Source organism: Brachycentrus maculatus, unplaced genomic scaffold, assembly GCF_059751285.1.
Source record: "Brachycentrus maculatus isolate JH-2025_06_01 unplaced genomic scaffold, ASM5975128v1 h1tg000180l, whole genome shotgun sequence".
NCBI lineage: Eukaryota > Metazoa > Arthropoda > Insecta > Trichoptera > Brachycentridae > Brachycentrus > Brachycentrus maculatus.
In genome coordinates, this window is record NW_028280931.1 from 1,595,630 (window position 1) to 1,618,175 (window position 22,546).

The following is a 22,546-nucleotide window of genomic DNA, read 5'->3' on the forward strand; positions in this document are numbered from 1 at the left end:
CTTTCAACCCTTATCCACACCTAATGGTGCATAGGGTACTGCACCCCATTTACACAGTGTTATATTGATCGTTAATAATAGCAACAAAAAACAAGGTGATTATTCCCGCGCTATAGGTACCAGTCCAGGGTAATATTGAATAAATATGACTTTATATAAATTTTAATATAAAAGTTCATAAATGCGGTGAGAGATTGTCTTATTATAATTTAATATTACAATAATATCCGATTCGTTAACTCAAGTTTAACACAATTATGATAACTTACTTAACATGTTGTAATAACAGTTTATATAACTTATATTAAAGAACTACCATGATGAAAAATACAACGAAACTATCATTAGTTGCCAAACATTATTTTCCTTTACAATAGCTCTAACTTGTAATACAGTGGAAAGGGGCCGGCAGACACGATGCCTGATTTGAAATTGTAATTTTCACAGCTTTTCCAATCTCTTAGCCTTTCTTTTAGCATGGCCGCTTTTATCTAATCGTATTTGTACCTACTCTACTTAATTTTATAGGTAGAATAAACAATGATACATTTCAACTGATTTTGGCTAACATATACACATCATTATAAACTAGTATTTATAATACATTCAAATGAGAAACGATATTAATAAGACTGAAAACGTTAGTATTACGTTACCAATAAGAAAAGCGATCACGTAAGAGGATACAACGCAACACGGAATTCGTAACACGTCTTTCCACGCCGGATTTTTTTAATGATGCATTTCGGATATTTTTTTGTTTGTGTAATATATTTGAAAAAAATATTTTTATACATTATTTAAGCTCTTTTAGATCTTTTGATAACTCTTTTATTTTCAAAACCATATAATTATTTTGAAGAAAAATATATTTTTTCATTGGAAAAACTGTGTCTTAAGAAAAAAATCAATTACCTACGTAAAATGTTACCTGGAGAAAATTAAGTTGCGACTTAACGAATACTGGTCCTTAATACACTCGTGCAATGGTCACCATTCTGCTTATTATTGAACATCCATATTACATTCATTTTATGATCTTAGTTACTTTCTACATGCTGGTATGATTTTGGATAGATTTGAAGTATGATCAATCCGAACGATGCAAATAAAAAAAATCCATATTCTGAAACCGGGAAAGCTTTCAACATTGCCATCAATTGGGCTGAAAAATTCTTCCAAAACACTGGGAAATTTACGGTTTTGTGACGAATGTGTAATTAAGCCCCTGAGCGTTTGGTTTGTGGGTTCAAAAGAAAATATTTATTTTTCAAGCCATAATAAAAGTATCAATTTTTTTAATTGTTCATTTAGTGCCTTAATAAAAATTAAAAAAAGGGAAAGCATTTTCACACACCGAATCCTTTCTCTCGCTCGTTTTCCTCAAAACACTCATGAATCCGAACGACCCACTGCACGATTTACGTTCGGATTAGCGAGCTGGTATTGTTAACATTATGGTCTGCTCGTTGCATCAAAACATAACAAAGACGCGTTGCAGGAGCCTGAGTGAGAGAACCTATCCGACATCGGATCCATGCTAGATCATAAGAAACTCACGAGAGGTATGTTCATATTATCTCACTCATTTATGATAAAAATAGTGAAGGACGTGGGTATCATAAACCAAGGTAGGACACAAAATGCCAAACCCTCTTCTAGTGGAACGGAAGACCTGTTGACTACAGTCAACAGTCCGGCTTCTCCTAACGAGTTTTACGTGGTTTTCTTCCAGCAAAGATCAAATGCTAAGTTCCTGATTGATCTATACTAGTTTATCCTTCCTGTTCCCAACAAAAAAATAAAACGTGTTCTCAGGTAGAAGAAACAAAAATCCACTTAACGTTCTACAAACCTTATACATAATAAGCAAGATAAATAATAAATGCATATCCCATCTATAAATACATAAAAAATACTTAACTTTACGATTCTAGATCAGGATTCAATAGTCCGGCTTATCCTGAAGAGTTTTACGTGATTTTCTCCCAGCAATGATCAAATGCTGAGAAGTTTCTAATTGGCCCACACTCTTTTAGTTTATCCTTTTTGTTCTCAACACAGATTAAAATAAAACATGTTCTTATGTAGATGAAACAAAAACCCACTTAATGATCTATAAACCTTTAGAGTGCGTTACATCACCCAATTGCGAATGTGGACAAGATATAGGGGATGCAAACCATACGTTCTTTCAGTGTCCGCTCACAACAAGAAAGGAGAAATTTCTAAATAGCTTAACAAGGGCAGGAATCCAACTCCCCACCCTTCTTTCTGCACCTAATTCTAGAATTGCGTTCATCATTTCTAAAATGATAAAGCTTAACGCATTTAAACTATGAAATTTTGTATTAATTATTATTAACACATTTTGGAGTGTGTCCAAATTCTTGTACACAAAATCTGGATTATTTCCAATTACAGGAGTTATTTTCGTATTATTTTTTGACATGTCATCAAAGATGATGAAACTTCTCTTAAACCAGCCTATGACGGTCTTCAGCCCCATAACTGTCCAGACTTCCATATTCTTCTTCATCTTTGATGAGATGTCAAAAAATAATATTAATTATTATTATTAGTATTTTCTATTACACTCCGCCTCCGCCTTCTATTACGTCCGCCTCCCTAGTGTAATGTTCAGCACGCTCGGCTGCCGTTCTGGAGGTCCCGGGTTCGATTCCCAGAGGGGTCAAATAAATATAAGTGATTTTTTCACTCTAATATTTATTCAATATTACCCTGGACTTGTACCTGAAGCGGAGGGCTGATCACCTTTCCTTCGGTTGTTAACGATCAAGATAACACTGTGTTTAAATAATGCAGTGTCCTATACACCATTGGGGTGCGGACAAGGGTTAGAATTGAAATTAAATTTCCTCTTATTTTTTTGTTTGTAAATTAAAATAATACTTGACACTGGCAGAAACATCCTTTCACTGGGTGACTGCAAAATAGATCATTGAAAAAAAAAATCTTGTACCTCCAATCTAAAAGATAAAAAATAAAAATGGCTAACAAAGATTACGATTCCAGGGTGGAGTGTACCTGGTCAATTTGCTGAACGTATACGGCCCCGGACTGGCCATCCTGTTCGTGGTGTTTGTGGAAGCTGCAGGGGTCTGCTGGCTCTACGGAGTGGACAACTTCTCATCTGACGTGGAGCAGATGATCGGCCACCGACCCGGCATCTTCTGGAGAGTGTGCTGGAACTACATCAGCCCAGTTTTCTTGCTGGTAAGAAAGACTTCAGACGTTCTTGATAGAAAACTAATAGAAAACGTATGTAATTTATATTTGAAGAAATAACTTTGTGATTTTCCATTTTATAATTAAAATACAACTTTGTTTTAAAATCACTATAAATATTTTATTATAACTTAATTATAATGTCTACCGGTTTCGAAGCTAACCGCTTTTTTTTTATATATAATTCCTCTAACCATCCCCTGACACATAAACATTCCGCATTACACTCTATAATTAAAATGTAACTTTGTTTTAAAATCACTGTAAATATTTTATCATAACTTAATTATAATGTCTACCGGTTTCGAAGCTAAACGCTTCTTTTTCAAGACTGATTAATACTAGTTACAATAATCAGTCTTGAAAAAGAAGCGTAGATATAATAATTAAGTTTCATTTATTGATTCGGCAGTCACTTTGTGGTAAAATCTATCCATTTTTAATTAATGTTTTACTTAGTAAATACCACTATTCCTTGAAATCTATTGTGACAAGAAACACGTGTCACAGTAGATTTGAAGGAATAGTGGTATTTACTAAGTAAAACATTGATTTAAAATAATAATTAAGTTTTAAAAATATATTTATAGTGATCTTAACACAAAGTCACATTTATATTATAGTGTAATGCGGAATGTTTGTGTTAAGGGACGGTTAGAGGAATTATAACAAAGTTATATTTTAATTATAATAGAAAACTGTTTACTTTGTGGTACATGTTTAACCCTGATGATGACAAGGTTCTTGGCGAAACCGGTTGGAAAAAAAAAACACCCATAAAAAGTTATTAAAAACAAAAAAAGTTTTATTTTATAATGGAAACAGTTTAGGGTACATATATTTTTAGGGGAAAACCTGATTTAAATGTTTAGATATTTCCATTTGACCAGTTGATTTTTAACAATTTATTATTAGTTTTCAGACACTGGATTACTCACCCTGTGGATGACAAATCATTATTATCCAAAAATAATAATATTTAAATAAATAAATAAACCTTTTCCTACAGTAAACAAAATGTAAAAAAATATTCTTGAGATGGATAAATAAAAGATAATTGTTTTGTTGATTGTCTTTCAAAATAACTTTAAACATAACAAATGAACGGCTGTCCAAATTTAAAACACAGTAAGGGACATTTTTTGTAGTAGGTTTTTTTTGCATTTATGGACTAAGTAGACTCTACTTAGTCCAAAAATGCAAAAAAAAAACCTACTACAAAAAAATGTCCCTTACTGTGTTTTAAATTTGGACAGCCGTGATGATGCCGTCGCTTTGAGTAGGTACTTTACCACATGGCCCATGGTAAAGTTTACCACATGGGTCTTGGATACCGTCATTTAATAGAGAGTAATGTAAATATAAATGAATTAGTGTAGGATTCAGAGAGTTGAAATTGGCATGATCTCTCAATTTACAATAATGAATTGATGATAATTTGCTTTAAATATTAATAAAAAGCGATTTATTGTTGATAATTTGCTTTAAATCTTAATAAATAGTGATTTATTGTTGATAATTTGCTTTAAATCTTAATAAATAGTGATTTATTGTTGATAATTTAATTTAAATCGTAAAAATAATAATACTGAATAATGAAGGTGGGAAGATCTAATATTATATTCCATCATTCAGCCATGTCGTATTTTTTAGACAGTTAAACAATTTTCTTAGATATTATTTTTTGACATCTCATCAAAGATGAAGAAGAATATGGAGGTCTGGACATTTACGGGGCTGACGACCGTCATAGTTCTATGAGCGTTCTATGACGGTCGTCAGCCCCGTAAATGCCCAGACTTCCATATTCTTCTTCATATTTGATGAGATGTAAAAAAATCATATGAAAATAACTCCTGTAATTGGAGATAATCCAGATTTTGTGAACAAGTATTTGGACACACATAAATTTTCTTAGATTTTAAATTTTGTAAAATGTGCCGTTGGCACGGGAAAACTCAGTGAAGGCACATTATTGTAATTTGTAATGTTTGCGATTGGTAATTCGATATAAATCATTATAAATACAGGAAACCTCCCTAAAACGTTGAGATAGGTACCGCGTTATTGTAGGGAACGTTATATGAAGTTAATGTTTTTTCAATGACTCATTTCAGTCATTTTCGTTGGTTAATGGTAGTGTAGTGGTAAAAAACAATCCACACTACTACTATTACAGCTCTATAAACCATATGACGTCATAAAACGTTCGATGACGGAAATTTGATGACGTATGCGAACGCACGTTTTTCGTTTTATAAAAATATATTAAGTTTAAACCTTCATATATATCCCTTATTTCTGTACATATTTCAATAAGAATGCTACCGATAGTCTTGTGATTTTTCATATTAATTTATTAGTCAATAATCAATAATCACACATCGTGATATTTATTAAAGATAAATCTTAAGAAATAATAGTAAATTGTTGATAAATACAAATATTTGTCATTACAGTGCATCTTCATATTCTCTCTCCTATCGTACGAGGACATGCTCGGCAGTGAATACAAGTACCCAGACTGGAGCATCACGGTGGGGTGGGTCCTCACCGGCTCATCCATCATCTGTATTCCACTCTACATCATCTACAAGTTCCTCATTACACCGGGATCAGTTATACACGTGAGTGAAAGAGCATTATTTCTTTCTTACTCCCTGGTACCTTTATCTGTGTCGATATACATACAAGATGATTATTTATTTCATTATAAGAGTGAAAGATCATTATTTATTTCTTACAAGTACCTACCTGGTCCCTTTATCTGTGTCGATATACATGTAATAAAATACCTAGGTACCTACCTATACATTTTATTAAGTACTTATAAATAGTACCTACATAAAACAGTTCTACCACCAGATGTCGCATGCGTCGCACAGAATAAAACAAAAGACATCCGATAGAAAAAATATAATATTCTGAACTGTCAGAATCAGATAGATTGAAAAATATTATAAAGATAAATTAAGAATAAACTTTAATTATAAACTTTAATTACAAAGCAAAACATTCTTTATTTTATTATTATACACCCACTTTACATATTATTTATACCCAATTTACGAAGGAAAATATTACTACGTTAAATACATATAACGACTTTGGCATTCTGAACCCGATCTTAAATATTTGAATCTCAGTGGGTAAATAAAAATAGAACTTAAAATAGGAAACATTTTATCTGCCTATGTATTGTAGATAAAAAGTTTATAACGCTAGTTCTCGAATCTGATTTTGAATTGATCTCGAATTTTCCATTTTGAAAAAAAAACCTTAAATATTTTGCATTCAGTAACTTTTGTCTTCTGGTTATTTAGTTACATATTATAATTCTTAAAATAATTTTAATAATATTAATAATAAAGGTCTCTGAAATAATTTTTCTAGTTTATCTAGCGACTACTAAAGTTTCAAAATTACCCCACGTCCGTAGTGCAGTGATTAGCACGCTTAGCAATCGTGCTGGAGGCCCCGGGTTCGATTCCCAGGAGGGTCGAAATAAATTAGTGATTTTCCACTTTCATATTAATATTATCCTGGACTGAAACCTGAAGCGTTGGGTTGATCACCTCTCTTTCAGGTACGTAACGATCAAAATAACATTTGACATTGGCAGGAATATCCTTTCACTGGGTGACTGCGAAATATATTTTTTTAATGATCATAGAATAATATATGGTACCTACCTAGTACAACCAAAAGTACGTGAACTAGTCGCGGTGTGAGGGATTATACTATTTACATTTCCACTTGACATCCGATATTCTCACTCACCTTGCACTCAGATCCCGGATAATCACTTTCAAGTCAACTTTAACGGACAGTTTATACTTCGGAGGCTACACGTCTTACTATCGGTTTAAAGTTAAACGTACATTGAAGAGTTGGATTCAGATGTCACTAGTCACTAGATTCAGACATGCATGCTGTGGACTTGAAGGATTTTAGAATCCAAGTCGATACAGTGAGAGAAAGCTTTCAAAGTATACACTGTAATATTATACGTCTCAATAAATCTCGTATATTTTTTACTAATTCCGCGATTCAAACGGATAAGTACCTATTACACACACGCCAAAACAAACGAGAAAAAAAGTTTTAAAAACCTTTTTTGAATGTTTTTATAATTGTTGCTTTGTTGTTGCTATTTACAAGGTAGGTTAAAGAAATGGATATTTTAAATAATTTTCAATAAATCTACTTTTGATTGTATGTTATTACAAAAATATACACATGTTTAAAACATAATTCACTCTAAGCATCAGATGTAACATTTTCATTGTTTTAGCAAAACATATATTTTTTTTAACTTCGTAATATTGAGAGAAAAAAAATGCGAACCCGTACTTTTCCGTAGTGTTAAACGAGAAAAAAGCTGTGCTAATTTATTTATAAAAAAATAGTTTTATGAAAAAAAACGCATTTTGTTGTTTCTGCCTTGTTCTTTAAAATGCCCAGTTCCACCCTTGTTTTGTGCATAAAATATAAAATTCTGAAATCAACGATGCGTTATTATTTTTCAGCGTATTAAAACCATCATGAAGCCAGAAGTATCTACCAGACCTACGAGCTACTGCGGAGGAACGGACGTGTGACCTCCGCGCTCTACACAAGAGTGGCTAGTGTGAGGGGGAGGAAAGGCTAGCTGGAGGGAGAGAGGTGACTCAACGGGGGAGAGAGCTGGCTCGAACAGGGATATGCATGACTCGAGCGGGGAGATACCTGACTCAAGTGGGGAGAGACATGATCTTTTTGGGGAGAGACCCGGCTTGAGCGGGGAGCGAGGTGGCTTATATGGGGAGATAGTTGACTCGAGTGAGGGAGAGATATGGTTTATATGGGGAGACAAATTACTCGAGTGAGGAGGCAAGTTTGATTTAATCAAAGAAGCGTCGTTTTACTAGCACACGTGGATGCAATAATATGATTTTAATTTGGATTTGAGTTGGAAAACTCACATTGCAAAATACGATCTACGTGAAATTGATATGCATTTGCAACAAAATAAACAAAGGCAAATGCAAATATAACATTTGTGAATAAAACACATGAAAAAAGCATGATATAAGTTTAAAAAAACAACATTTCGATGGTCAATCTGCAAAACCTAATACCTCATTGTCAAATTGTGCATCAGCAATAAAAAAGTTTCTATTGCATTTTATGTACTTGAATAATTCATTGTTGTAATCTGGTTGAAATTTAATATACTGCAGTATAATCTTTTGCCAATGTTTTTTGGCACACCCCTGCATATTTAACACAATGTTGGATTCATTATGGGTTAAAAGGTTAACCATCGCTATGTCTGTGCATTAAATGCCTACCAACATATTTATGGAGTCGTTAAATTTAATTTTGTCATGTATTCTGCTTGTTGATAACATTAAAATAACCTTGTGAACTTTTCGAAGAAAAAATGTTTAGACTATTGTTTGTTTTCTTTTACGTACATTATTTTGGTAGGTATGTTAATGATGTATGGATTTCTAAAGTAAGTGAAAAAATATTAGATTGCATTTATTTGATATTTATTTCGTAAAAAACCTCTTCAATAACGTTTTATGTTTTCTGGTATTTTTCTGGCAGAATAACGAATTGTTACTAAATTATAATTTGTTTCAATTAAGATTTAAAAACTTAAAAATTCAAGGTTTTTTTACAGTGGATTTTTGATGATTTTTGTCATTTCAAGCATGTATACGAATGCGCTACCGTATATATTCAAACTTATTAAAATTATCCAAAATAGTTTCCCATATTCTATTTTTTTTTAATTAACCGAAATTTAACACTTATTATTACGAAAATATCAAATACAAGGACCATTAAAAAAGTATATCCGTGAAATATATTATTCATTTTTGAGGTTTATTATAATTTAAAAAAAAATAATTATAAAACATTTATGTATAGTTGATTCGTTGAATGTTAGGCAAATGTAAAAAATATGCTTATTGGTGTATATGAGCACTACATAAAAATATGTAAGTAATTAATGCTTAAAATTAATATAGTAATGTATTTAGGAATCAATGATTTATATAAAAAAAACTCAGTAAATGCTGGATCGACTATAAACAAATCTATCAATATTCGAAAATTCGTTAATATAGTTGTTGAAAAAAAAACACAAAAACTAAAAAAAAAAATGTCTCGCTTTTTTGCTGTAAATGTGTAAACTGTATTAATATATTATCGTATAAAGTGTGCGTTGAATAAAACGGGATGTTTTAATATTAAAAATTAATGAAATAATATTAAAAATTCATGATGCATATTCAGTAAAATTATCGTTGTTTATATTAATATTGTAAATAGTTTTAAAAAATTATTTACTTCTGTGATTTAAGGGCAATAAATCATTGAGGTAAATGATTTAAACGATTTTTTCAGAATAATTTTACTATCTGTCTTGATAATTCAGCCATATTATCAACTCGGATAGTTAAAATTTTTTTTTGTTGTTTTAAAGTATGTATACATAAATAAATTTTTACAATATTATGATAGTGGAAATATATCTAAATAAAAATACGTAAAATTCGTAGAAGGCATCACATACCTGTGCAAATTGCTATATTATTTGCTTAGAAATATTATTAAAATATGCATATTAGAAAATAATAGATAATCGTATTTTTAAATCAAGGAGAAGCATTGCGTGTAATGTAGAAAATAGAAAAATATGTTGAATTCTGTGGCTATATAGCTTTAACATATAACAAAACAATGTGTCCGTGTATAAATTCTCAAAAAAATATACTATAATATTGATTTACATATTATTAGTACCAATTTGTCGCTTAAATTCGAACTGTGAAGACAGAAAACGTAAATGCTTATTCATATAGCTTGAGCATAAAAGTTTTTCGTAAAAGGTTAAAAAAATAATATGAAAACAAAAAAAAATAAATATATATTATTTTCAGCTATTTTGGATGTGAAATATGTATTGGAATGCTTATAAAAATATATAACAAAAAAATACTATGCTTAGGTAAAATTCATGCTACTAAGATGTTAATCATTAGTCATTAAAATAATATTGTATTTAATCAGTGTTAAATGTTAGAGGAAAAAAAAACAAAATCATATACCTACATATATAAATATTTACACTTGTATTATGTATTTAGAAATAAAAAGAAATGCGTTAGCCATTGTATTTCTTTTGTATATTTTTCTTGTTTTTAAATATATATTGTATTTTATAGCAATACCAGAGTGGCTTATTACAGCCATGTAAGCCATTCTGGGGTTGTAACACTAATACAGAAATAAAGTTTTAAGTTAAAAAGTGCTTTATTTTTTTACCCTTTACTAAGGTTCCCAACGGGAAGAGGGGGTCCATAGATAAATGGGGGCGCTAAAGCAGACGAAGGGGGCAAACATGGTTTGCCCCTTTAAGGAAATTATAGAAAAATACTTCGAAAATATTTTTTCCAAAGTTCTTTTTTAAAGACCTATGATTTGTCAAAATTGATTATTAATTAATACATTCTTTTTCAAGTGAAAAAGAATTTAAAAAATATAGAGTAGATTAGATATAAAAATAGAGTAGATAGATAGTATGTCAGGCGAAAATGCTGGGCGGGGCATCATTTCCCATTCAAGCTGCTCCAGCCGTTGTATCATCATCCTAACTGTGTGCGGCCGACCATTATCCTGTTGGAAAAACACTTTTCGTCATGAAACCAGTGATGGTAGTTTTTCTAATAACACTGACTAATAAGCCGCTCAAGTTGCTCGAAGTAGACCTCCTTCGTTATTGTTTGGTTCTGGTTTCAAAGATCGAAGTGGATTACGCCTTTCATATTCAACCAAAAGGAAAGCAACACCTTACGTGGATGAAGACGTGCTTTAGCCTGAGATTCCGGTGTTTTTCCTTTCCCCACTTACTGACTTTGGGCGCTTGTCCACTACCCCCAGAATTGTACTATCCGGCAATCCGGTTTTGAAAAATGAAAGAAACTACAACAGTTTAGGAATTTACGCGCAACGTGTTCACAAACCGATCAAGAACTCTGATCCGAAGAAAGATGGAGAAAAGCACAAGCCAATCGAAGCCAATCATCGATTTAAAACGCTAACTGACGTGACGGACAGTAAAATTCCGTGTAGTGGACTAACGTCCTTTGTCGCTTAACATTTTCATAGAGAACCCATTTTTATCAGCAGTCATTATTCGATCCAAAAAGCCTCGTTTCTGAGACGTGATAGCAAAGAAGATCATACATTCACTCTCTGTTCGCGATTAGACTCAGAAAGATTATGAGGGATCCACAAACCCTGTTTGCTGACCTTTCAGATGGCATGAAGTATCGATGAATATTTAAATGACCAAATCCAAGCTTCTCTGCCAGTTCTTCAAAGATTACGGTGGGATTTTGTTCCACCAGATTCCCCAGGACATTCTCATCAAGCTTAAGGTACCTTCCCGGATGAGGCTCGTCCTTTAGGCTGTAGTTTCCGGCTCAAAATTTCTGGAACCACCACTGACATTGGCTTATGCTTGTTGTTCGACCACCATGTACTGCATTGATATTCGTCACAATTATCGTTGCGTTTTTTGAACTAATAAAGCATAACATGCCAAATATGGTCATTTGTCACTTCTATTATAACTTTGCATTGCGTACCAAACCACGTTATGTTAAAAATAAAGTTTTTTAGCCAATGGCGAATATAAAACCGGTAGAATATAAAATCTTCTAACGATTTGAGCTTTTAGAAAGTGAATTGTCGATCGGCATAGAGAGTTTTGCAAGAGTATTGATTTTTCTATTCCATTTTATTCCTAACTTAACGAGTTTTGGCAGATTGTGTTAACTATGGACGTTAATATTTATCCATTTTCTACCGATTGGAGCCATTTTCTAATTATTTTTTTTACATAATGTGGTTTGCAAGTGGTCTACTCATATGCATGTATGCAAGAAATACTGTGAGATTTCAGCGTAGCCATTCATGTGTTGAAATTTTTATGGAAAGTAATCTGGATAATAATTTTTATAGAGATGTTAATAAAAACCTTGATAACATTCATTATGGGGTCACATCTAATTTTTTTTACTTTAAGAATTAAACACAGAAAAAAATTGACAATATTTTAAGTGGATACATAGTTGGTTACATAGTAAAAACAATTTTAATTTTTTTTTTATTAGAATATAAAATAATATGTTGAATAACATACTAACACATTTTGACACAGAAAAATATTAAAATATTCCATTATGATTCTTCTGTTTTCCTTTTTTTAGAATTATCTTCACTTTCCATATTTAACAGCGGATTTCTCTGTCTTGCCTAAAAAAATAAAACAAATGGTTCAAATCGATTTAAAAAAAAACCTTTCATTTCATACCTAATTTTGAAACCCGAATAAACTTTCTTTTTGAAAGTTCTTCTAACTCTTATCCACACCCAATGCATCATATTGACGCAGTGTTATCTAGATTGTTACTTCCATGAAGGCAAGGTGATCACTCCAGCGCTTTGGAGACCAGTCCAGGGTAATATTAATAATACCCTGGTAATATAAATAAATCATCCTTCATATTTATTTTCACCCCCTCCTGGGAATCGAACCCGGAACCTCCAGCACAGTAGCTAAACACACTAACCGTTACACCACGGAGGCGGACTAAAACAAAAATTATAAAGTAATTCCATAATATTTTTAATGGCATTACCTTATTTTTGAGCGCCGATTTGCTGCCATATGTGAATTTGGGCTTTTTCCTTTTAAGAGGGTTTACAGCTGTGGCTGGTTTGGAGTTGGTGATCCCCTTAACTTGCTTCAATGCTTCAGGTACAATGTATTCAGGAACATCGGAGAGGTGTTGCTGAACTCGCACCGTGTGAAGGGCTTTGTCGTGACGCAAAGCGAGTAGTTCTTGAGGGTTATCATCGAAGTAACCCTGTGAAAAAGGTAACATAATAATAAATGTACCATGCCAACTTTAGTCTTACCAATCAATGAAAATTATCCCACGTATATTGGTCAATCAAAAATACAACTTACATCACCATGTTGCGGATTTATTACAACTAATTTTATGTATTTTTTCATTAATTTAATCGATAGTTACTTTGTGGTAATAATTATCCATTTTTAATTAAAATTTTGCTTTGTAAACACTATTTCTTAAATTCTATAATAAATGCAGTGTTGAAAATAATGTGGAACGCATCAAAACACAGGACAGTATACATTTTAAGAAACAGTGGTTAGTACCAAGTAAAATTTAAATTAAAAACTACAAAAGCTCTGCTAAAAAAAAAACAAAACTATAATAAAAAATGTAATGAGTTTAAGGCTTTATGTATGTACATTAACACCCCATTTTTTTTTTTTTTAGATACATCTTACTTAGACATAGGGATAGATAGAAGGGTAAACATTTTCATAAGCATTAGCAGAATATTTAATTTTTTTTTTAAAATGATGTAAAAACGGGGTTATGTAATTTTGCGGGTGTTGTAAAATCAAGATTTCTATGAAGATGAAACAGGAACATAAATTTTTCATGTTTAACCAGATCCACGCGGCTCGCATAACCGTATGTGTTTTCACAAAACGTGCCCCATACGCGGCTGACATAAGCGTATGTGTTTTTACTTTGCTCCAAGTTTCGAACCTCAGTTCAACTTGGAGGGATTTTTTCATGGTGTGGAACTTTGGATAAAATAATACGTCAATCCTTGGCCTTATGACATCTGTTGAAATATCTGACTAATAATTTGTAACATCACAAGGATAAATAAAAGAACAGATCCCTGATTTTTCTTGAGGTCGGTAATTTAGTCCGCGCTATAATCATGCCCTATATCTATATCTATATCTCACTCTCGATGCTACGCATCGCCAGTGGGTAAGAGTGACTTATTTTATAGTGATCTTATTTGTTTATATTACGATATATTTCAAGAATAATGTGACACAAGTGTATTATAGAGTTCCAAAGAGGCACAATGAATCCCATTGAACGTTTTTGTTTGGGAAAATAAATCGTTTCTTAACTAAACACATGATAAAAGTAATCATTTAAAAAACGGCAAAATACCGCCACACACGGGTGTCTTTCAGAAACAAAGTTAACGCGGTTAAAAGGTTAAAGCAGAAAAAATTTAAAATAAAGAATGTAAAAAGGAGATTCGCCGGTACCTTTAATTTCTTGCAATTCAGGAGCTCCTGTTTGATTTCCTTCAATCTAGCTTCTCTGACTGCTATTCTGGTGACTGCCTTCCAAGCATCTCTAGATCTGTACCTAAACCCTTCTACTTGTTCTAAACAAAATTCATAGGTTCTGAAACAAAATAAAACAGACCTAATGTTAAAAATCACATATAAAACAATGAATTACAACTTAACAATGAAGAAAAATTTCAGAGAGAAGATTACGTCGACATTATTTGATCAGAGTTAGATAATAACTCTATCAATTTGGTTGAATACTTATTCATCACTAAACTGAAGTAATAATTTTAAAAAATGTCAAATTATTTGATGAGTCACTTACTTCAAAACGTTTGTCATGTTGTATCCTTTCGATAGGTGTTTTTCAACCTTTTCTTTGAGTGGAGTTTCTCGCATTGAAACAAAAGATAGAACTGTCCCCTGTAAACAATATAACAATATAAATATGTATGTACATATGTATTTATTTTTTCCGTTATCGTATAAATAATTACTAATAAGAAATTACAGTAATTCCTCACTGAATTTTTCTGTGTTGGGGATACATTAAAAAATATATATATTTTAAGCTATAAATTATAACAAACTAACCATCATTATAACCATTATAACAAGCTGCTTCTCAGCAGGTGTAGGCAGAGAGAATAGAATTCCAGACCAATCTGTCTCTGCACACAATCGTCACTTCTTCCACATTCATACATCTTCTCATATATACATGCCGATTATTCCTACTCCTGACCTGACCACTTTAAAGTATTTGAAATACTTGATCATGCCAAGTTTTCCTTGGTCTTCCTCTGCTTGTATTACCAACCACATTTGCCTCATAAATTTGTTTAACTATACTTTCTTCACTCATTCAATCCACATGCCCAAACCATCTCAACACACCTTTATTGATTTTATCGCAGCCTTGCATTCTTTCCTTATATGTATCACCATGCGAACATCTATCATACAAAGCTTTGCCGCACATTCGACTGACAGGATGCACTTCGACTGTATTAAGTTTACTTTCATCCTTGCCAACTCCACGCTTCACTTCCATACATTAGGTTTGGAACCGGACTCCATTGTGTACCGCCAGTTTAGCTTTCGCAAACTATATATGAATATTACCTGATCATTTCCTCGTGCAGTTCTGCCAGCTCTGTGCACGTATGAACTCACATCGGGCGGGAAATCAAAGTTTATTACATTAGACACGCATTTGAAATCTATTCCCCGGGACACGCCAGATTCTTTATCCTTTTTTCGTTTTGAGGGTTGCTGCTGTCCTCTCTGCAAAAAATATTTTTACATATTACTTTCAAGAATTAACAATAAATATGGGAGTCCAACACTGCAATATATCGTTTCAAACGTTTTTAATTTGTTGCCGACGGATGTTAGAGGTCAAAATAAAATATTAAAGTTTATTTCATGAAAATTGTAAAATGTTTATATTCTTAAATTTTCTCCCTTTTTTGTGTGTATATTAGGTTAAAATGGTTAAAAATAATGAAAAGTGTATTAAAAAGAACTCCACCGGCAAGGCACACAAGGCTTGGTGGGGGTCTCTGCAAAATTTATTTTTTTTAAAAATATGTTTGTAATTGTGATTTAAATAAATGTATACAATTAATGTTAATAAAAAAAAACTAATAAAAAACAAAATAAAAAAAACTATAAATTAGGTGTACCTGGCCAAGTGTTGCTGCAGCTAAGTCTAGTAAAATGGAAAAGAAAAAAAATGAAAAGCACAGATTTCGAATTTGTTTAATTTAATTTCAATGAAAATATCAAATTCTATGAAAAAACAATGTGATTGTGAGAAAACATTGAAAATGCCAAATGATAGTAGATGTCAAGAAGCACGCTGTCTGCCATGAGAAGTGTTTGCGTTGCTTGTGTGTGTTGCTATTACGTTCAACAGATAATGCTGGCATCGCAGTCAATAAAGCCGTTTATCAAGAAAAAAATAATAAGGGTGTATTCAAATGTAACATTGTGTTAAAATTTCAAAGCAATCATTGGATAACTTAAGAAGATTTAAGATTTTGAGAAAACGAACATTTATATTTTGGCTTTATGTAAATAAATGATAAACTACATATGCAACACAAAAATATAGTTAAAGTTATTAAAAACATACTTGAATATAATATGAAAATAATGTTTATGAACCTTTTTCTTTTTATTATCTGTTTCAACAGGAACGGGCAAACCTCCATCTGGTTTCTCCAAGGATTTTTCATCGGATGCAATAATAATTTGGTACACATCCTTATTAAACTGACTGACAGCCAGACACCTCACTGCCGCGGGTAATTCAGAGTTTAAAACACAAGCTCGTATTTTGAACTGTTCTAAATACAATTTCAACCTGGAAAACAAACAAAAATTGTAATATTTTTCTCTGAACTTTAAAATAATTTAAATATGCAACAATTCAATGGTATATAGGTTCACTTCAAAATTATTTAAATCTGCAACAATTCAATAGTATATTGGTTCAATTATTTACATGACAAAAATCAGTACAAGAAATCATCTTATATTTTCAATAAACTTGTGTATACAGTAAAATCTCGATATAACGGACCACTATTTAACAAACTTTGAATATATAGGACAAAAATCCGGTCAATAAATATTATACGCATTTTCATAATTTTAGAGAGTTGATTATAAAAAAATGGCAAACTTCAAAAATGCAAACAAAACTTGATTCCTTTTTCATTGAAAAGGATTACCGGAATCAAGCACGACACTTCACAACGAGTGTCTGAAGGCAATAAATAGAATTTTGTTTGTTTTTATTGTATGGTTTATTTATATCAGAATACAGTACAATATTTAAAAAAATATATATATTTTAAACCTATATTTAAATAATGAATTTTGGATTTAACGGACACCCCTCCTCCAATTAGTCCGCTATATTGAGGTTTTACTGTAAAGTTATCATTTTACACTACATGGATAAACTTAATAATAATCCATGACATAAACTAAGATATACTAATAGAGAGTCCATACAAGTTGAAAGAGACCTTTCTTATTCGCTCTTTTTCTATAGAAACCGTTTCTATCTTTCTCTCTCACTATCCCATTAACACAATAGTTTGTATAAACAAACGACTTGAAAAATAAAAATGTATAATATTTTAAAATATCATGTAAGTGCGAATTTACCTAAGTCAAAATTGCATAAGTAGAGGACTTTGTTATTTATTTGATATAGTTACATTTTTTAATAAAATTTGATACAATTTCTAAACATTTGTACATATCGCAAACTTATAATTTTAGTTTCGCTGTGCCGCTCCAAAAAAGAGACTGAGCTCTTGTGTTTGGAGAGGGACTTACACTCAAGGTATATATGAACCTTATTGTTTTATTTGATAAATGGTATAATAGTCTTTATCGTTTATTTTATATGTATATATATTTTTAAGATTCACATGTAATGGGCATAATTTTTTTTCTTAAGAATTTTGATATCTTCTATTTTTTTTATTTCTTTAGGGAGTTTATTAAATAAAGTACTGTACATACTTTGATTAATTATGTAAATATTTAAAGACACTTACTTATAACACCTGTCCACTGTCCTTACAAATATGATTGTTTTTCCTCTCACGAGATTAAGCTTCAGCAAGGCATATAGGATGGCCGCCTTATCATTCTCCTCAGCAGCCAAGTGGTAGTGCTCTAGTTGCGAAGACGGAGCCAATTCCGGCTCTTCCAATTTGAGTATCACCGGATTTCTCAGAACTATTTTCTTCAAGTTTTGCACATCCTCCGAGAGCGTTGCGGATGCGAGAACAGCTTGGTAAACACTCGGTAAATAGCTGAGAAAATAATCAAAATCAAATATAAAAATAAATCACTTGTAAAAGAGCACTTCTGCATTTATTGATGTAAACAGAAGTAGTTTTGAGAACCACAGATGTTCAGATGATCTGTAGTTCTCGAAACTAGTCTAATTTACATGAATAAATTCAAAAGTGTATACAAGTATTTTATTATATTTAAATCACCATGTTATTCCACAAAGTTAAAGCCAAATCAATAAATAATAATAAACCAAAACATTTGATATAAATGAAGATATATTAATTATAGTAGTTATTAAATGGTTAATTTCAAAACAATGTATCTACTATATATCGCGTATGGGAGATACATCATTTCTGCACTAACCAGTATATTTTTTCGATTGACCCTCTTAACCTTTTAAACGCGTTAACTTTGTTCCTAAGAGACGCTCGTGCGCGGCTGTATTTCGCCGTTTTTTAAATGATTACTTTTATCATGTATTTAGTTATGAAACAATTTATTTTCCTAAGCAAAAACGTTCAATGGGATTCATTGTGCCTTTTTGGTACTCTATAATACACGAGTGTCACATTATTCTTGAAATATATCGTAATATAAACAAATTAGATCGTAACATAAATAAATCAAAGCACGCATCGTGTGTCACTCTTACCCACTGGCGATGCGTAGCGTCGAGAGTGAGACAGATATAGGGCATGATTATGGCGCGGACTAATTACCGACCGCAAGAAAAATCAGGGATCTGTTGTTTTATTTATCCTTGTGATGTTACAAATTATTAGTCAGATATTTCAACAGATGTCATAAGGCCGAGGATTGACGTATTATTTTATCCAAAGTTCCACACCATGAAAAAATCCCTCCAAGTTGAACTGAGGTTCGAAACTTGGAGCAAAGTGAAAACACAAACGCTTATGTCAGCCGCGTATGGGGCATGTCTTGTTAAAACACATACGGTTATGCGAGCCGCGTGGATCCGGTTAAACTTGTTTTTTCTTTATCCCAAAGTTTCAGCCACCGTTATAATAGTTATATAATTTTTCATAGATTAACGCAACAGACAAAATCATATTATGTCAGATAAAAATTATGTTTTCCTATATTTGTAGAAAATTATAAATGAATATAGTTAGGATATTCGTAATAATGAATTTAATTTCAGAAATAAAGATAATTATCATATTTATAAAAAATAAAATTGAATTTAGAATGAGTTGCGGCAGTTCTACTGTCACTGCTTAGAGTTTTTTTTTTTTAAATTACCTAACGTCCAAGTGACTCTGAAATCTAGCTACGGCTTATGCAACACCGTTTATCATGTCCCTACTCAGGCTTCAACTTTATAAGTTTCATAGCCTATTCCTACTTGTGAGTGGATTTACTCTTTATGTTCAAAGTTACTATAATTTCATGTAATTCATGAGTGAAAATTCGAGGCAAAAACACTCGCTCACTGTTTAGAAACATTCATTGCAGCCATTTATATTATTTTACAACATGTTCTACACTATAGATTGCAAAACTAATACTTAATATAAAATAAAAATGATAATCTTTATACACTTTTTGGGGGAAACGTTTGAAACGGGAAACACCTGAAATGCCTATAAACTATAGGAGTAAGAGACGCTTATAGGCGTTCTATTTGCTTACTTTTGATACAGCGCGAGAGATACTAAAAAACATTGTACAGATCGGAATTGAGTTTGCGGTTACTTTCGATCAGTATACTGAGGGTCGGGCGGCAGACTGTCTTGAGTAAAATTAGGGTAGGGATTAATAAAAAAACCGCCCGACAACAATGTGTTAGTAACACAAAAAAAATTTTGATAAAGCATTACATTCTAGCATCAGGATTTAGTTCCAAAGTAATGTATAAAAAAACTATATAAACCCGACGTACTTTGACTAACAATCCTAGTGCATGTCAGACCTTGGCCCTTAGTGCATGTTTGTTCTGCAACCCCTAGTGCATGTTGGTCCTTGGGTCGGCCAAAATCAAATGTGATCAACATTTTATGTAGTTATAAGTGTGTGAATAGTGCTATGGTAGTGACGTGCAGTATTGTTTGCATGCTGTTGTAGTGATTGTCCTGACGAAGAGATGGGTACGTCTCGAAACCAGTAGACAAAAAATCTTAGTGAGTGGTTATATACTAAAATTTTTTAGTAATTGTAAATTTTTTTCATTACCTTAACAGTTCTTTGATTTCATCTTCATACCCAAACGAAAAAATAAGATCTGCCTCATCTATTACGAGAATTTCTAGTCCAGTTTTCAATTTGAGGTGGTTTGCTTTCAAGTGGGCTAGGGCTTTAGAGGGTGTGACAACCACAATATCAGGTTTCTCCAACAACAAGGGCTTGAATAGTTTCAGGTCACCATCTTGAGAGAGGTCCACACATCGCACTTCTCGGGCGCACTTCACTGTCAAGTCGGCTACAGCGGAAGAGATCTGCCCACAGAAAGTTCAAGAAATTATCATACATAAAACAAATGGGAGTGCTGAAGACAAACATTATTTCTTTTCCTTTAACCCCCTTATTTGCACCCAATGGTGCATAGGGTACTGCATCACAGTGACGCAGTGTTATATTGATTGTTAATTGCATGAAGGTAAGGTGATCAATCAGCCCTGCGCTTCTTATATCAGTCCAGTATTGGTGATATTAAATAAATATTAGATTAAAAATCACCCATATTTATTATGAACACCCTGGGAATCGAACCGGGACTGGGAATTTAAGATTTTGAAAATTTCTCACTGCAAATTAGTATTTATGTTAGAGATTGAAAACCCCCCATTCACACTTATTCATATTCGCTTCATCAGAAAAAAAATTAAACCAGACATTAAATCCCAGCATACTTGCGATTTTTAATATTGATCCGAACCAACAATGACAACATGATTGAATGGAAATTTTCTCAACATTCAACTCGTGTTGAAATATCATTTGAGGTGATAAACTACAACCACCAACCAAGCTCCTAATATTCATAAAAAAGGCAAGCATGTTGCCAACAACTTATTTCACAAGTATAGTCGCTGAACACATTCAAGTGTGGGTCGAGATTCAATTTATATTTCAAAACTTTTAAAGAATTAGCCATTCAAAATATGCTTGAAGCATTAAACTACATGAATTAATGACTATTTTTAAATTTCTAGCAAGGCACCGAAGACTTTAACTTGATCAGATTCTAAGGATAATATACGAATTGGAAGATACATAATCGGGTTGTGATACATAAACGTATCGGGTTGTGGTACCGTGCTTAGTGTCGCGGACTCTTAAGTCAGAGTTTCTCGGTTCGAATCCACTCTACCACAATTTGATACGTATTTCTAATAATGAGCCGCTTAGGCTCACAGAAATAGTATGAAATTGAAATATTTGTGTAAATAATAAAAACATAAATATTTCCCTTTTTTTAAAAATAATAATAATAATAATGTAAAATATATATACCTGATTACAGAGTTCTTTGCTAGGAGCCAATATGAGAGCTTTTACACATTGCTCCGAGTCTGTTTGTTTAAAATTCAGAATCCTCTGAATAACAGGAACTGTGAAGGCTGCAGTTTTCCCTGAACCAGTTCTAGCACGAACCAAAACATCTTTTCCTTCTAAAAGCAATGGAATTGCTCGCTCTTGAATTAATGTCGGAGTGAACCAACCTAGTTTAGCAATAGCCTGCAACAAGGGAGTGAGCTATAATATTTTTTAAATAAAGAAATAATTAAAATAAAAACATAATTAACCAAAAAAACCTTTAAAATACGGTCATCTAATTCCATTTCATGGAAATTTGGGGGTTTTTCCTCACTTGATGAAGCCATCGTTGTAAATTATTATTATTATAATAATATATACAAAACTATTTACGATTCAATAAGCATGTCAACATAAAAATTGATAAAAACACACTCGATACCAAAACTTCCGTGAAGATTTGACAGATAATCCTTCAACAGAGCCACGGAAGCCACGAGGGATAAGACCATAGAATAATGAAAAGATGTAAAGGAAAATTTTATGCATAATGTAAAATTAGACATTTATAGCGGGGTTAGTTGAACGACGTGGAAAAATAATTGTATTGTGTAGACGTGAAAAGATACATTAGGGAAAAATGATTCGATCATAAACATTCTTATATCGATATTAGTTGTATCAACGACCTTCGAATCCGGTTATCGAATGATATCAATAAAAATATGAATTTCTGTTTTTTTTCAGATTCAAGTAAAC

General features: G+C 32.1%; 2 protein-coding genes across 3 annotated transcripts in view; one reads left to right on the forward strand and one right to left on the reverse strand.

Annotated features, from left to right (window-relative positions):
* The window catches only part of SerT (Serotonin transporter), a 59,278-nt gene extending 48,723 nt beyond the window's left edge, over positions 1 to 10,555 (forward strand). For both annotated transcript variants that reach the window (XM_088262480.1, XM_088262481.1), the window contains 3 exons: positions 3,037 to 3,237; positions 5,709 to 5,876; positions 7,779 to 10,555. In XM_088262480.1, the coding sequence (XP_088118606.1) occupies positions 3,037 to 3,237; positions 5,709 to 5,876; positions 7,779 to 7,850 (441 nt within the window). In that variant the 3' untranslated portion in view covers positions 7,851 to 10,555. The remainder of the gene's footprint in view (positions 1 to 3,036; positions 3,238 to 5,708; positions 5,877 to 7,778) is intronic.
* Positions 10,556 to 12,399: 1,844 nt separating this feature from the next.
* On the reverse strand, positions 12,400 to 22,267 carry Ddx56 (putative ATP-dependent RNA helicase DDX56). Its single transcript, XM_088262494.1, has 10 exons — positions 22,066 to 22,267; positions 21,764 to 21,988; positions 20,483 to 20,745; positions 18,040 to 18,300; positions 16,631 to 16,829; positions 15,584 to 15,745; positions 14,784 to 14,881; positions 14,429 to 14,570; positions 12,954 to 13,181; positions 12,400 to 12,567 (listed from the first exon to the last, which is right to left on the reverse strand). Exons 1-10 carry the CDS (start codon positions 22,132 to 22,134, stop codon positions 12,493 to 12,495), a joined length of 1,722 nt encoding a protein of 573 aa, XP_088118620.1. The 5' UTR covers positions 22,135 to 22,267; the 3' UTR covers positions 12,400 to 12,492.
* Positions 22,268 to 22,546: the final 279 nt, after the last annotated feature.

Excerpts from the sequence above, each read along its gene's own strand:
- Ddx56 (XM_088262494.1), bottom strand. The coding sequence starts at position 22,134 with ATGGCTTCATCAAGTGAGGAAAAACCCCCAAATTTCCATGAAATGGAA. Across the intron at positions 16,830-18,039 it reads ACAGTGGACAGGTGTTATAA|GTTGAAATTGTATTTAGAAC; the intron begins GTAAGTGTCTTT and ends TTTGTTTTCCAG. Across the intron at positions 12,568-12,953 it reads AATCGGCGCTCAAAAATAAG|GCAAGACAGAGAAATCCGCT; the intron begins GTAATGCCATTA and ends TTATTTTTTTAG.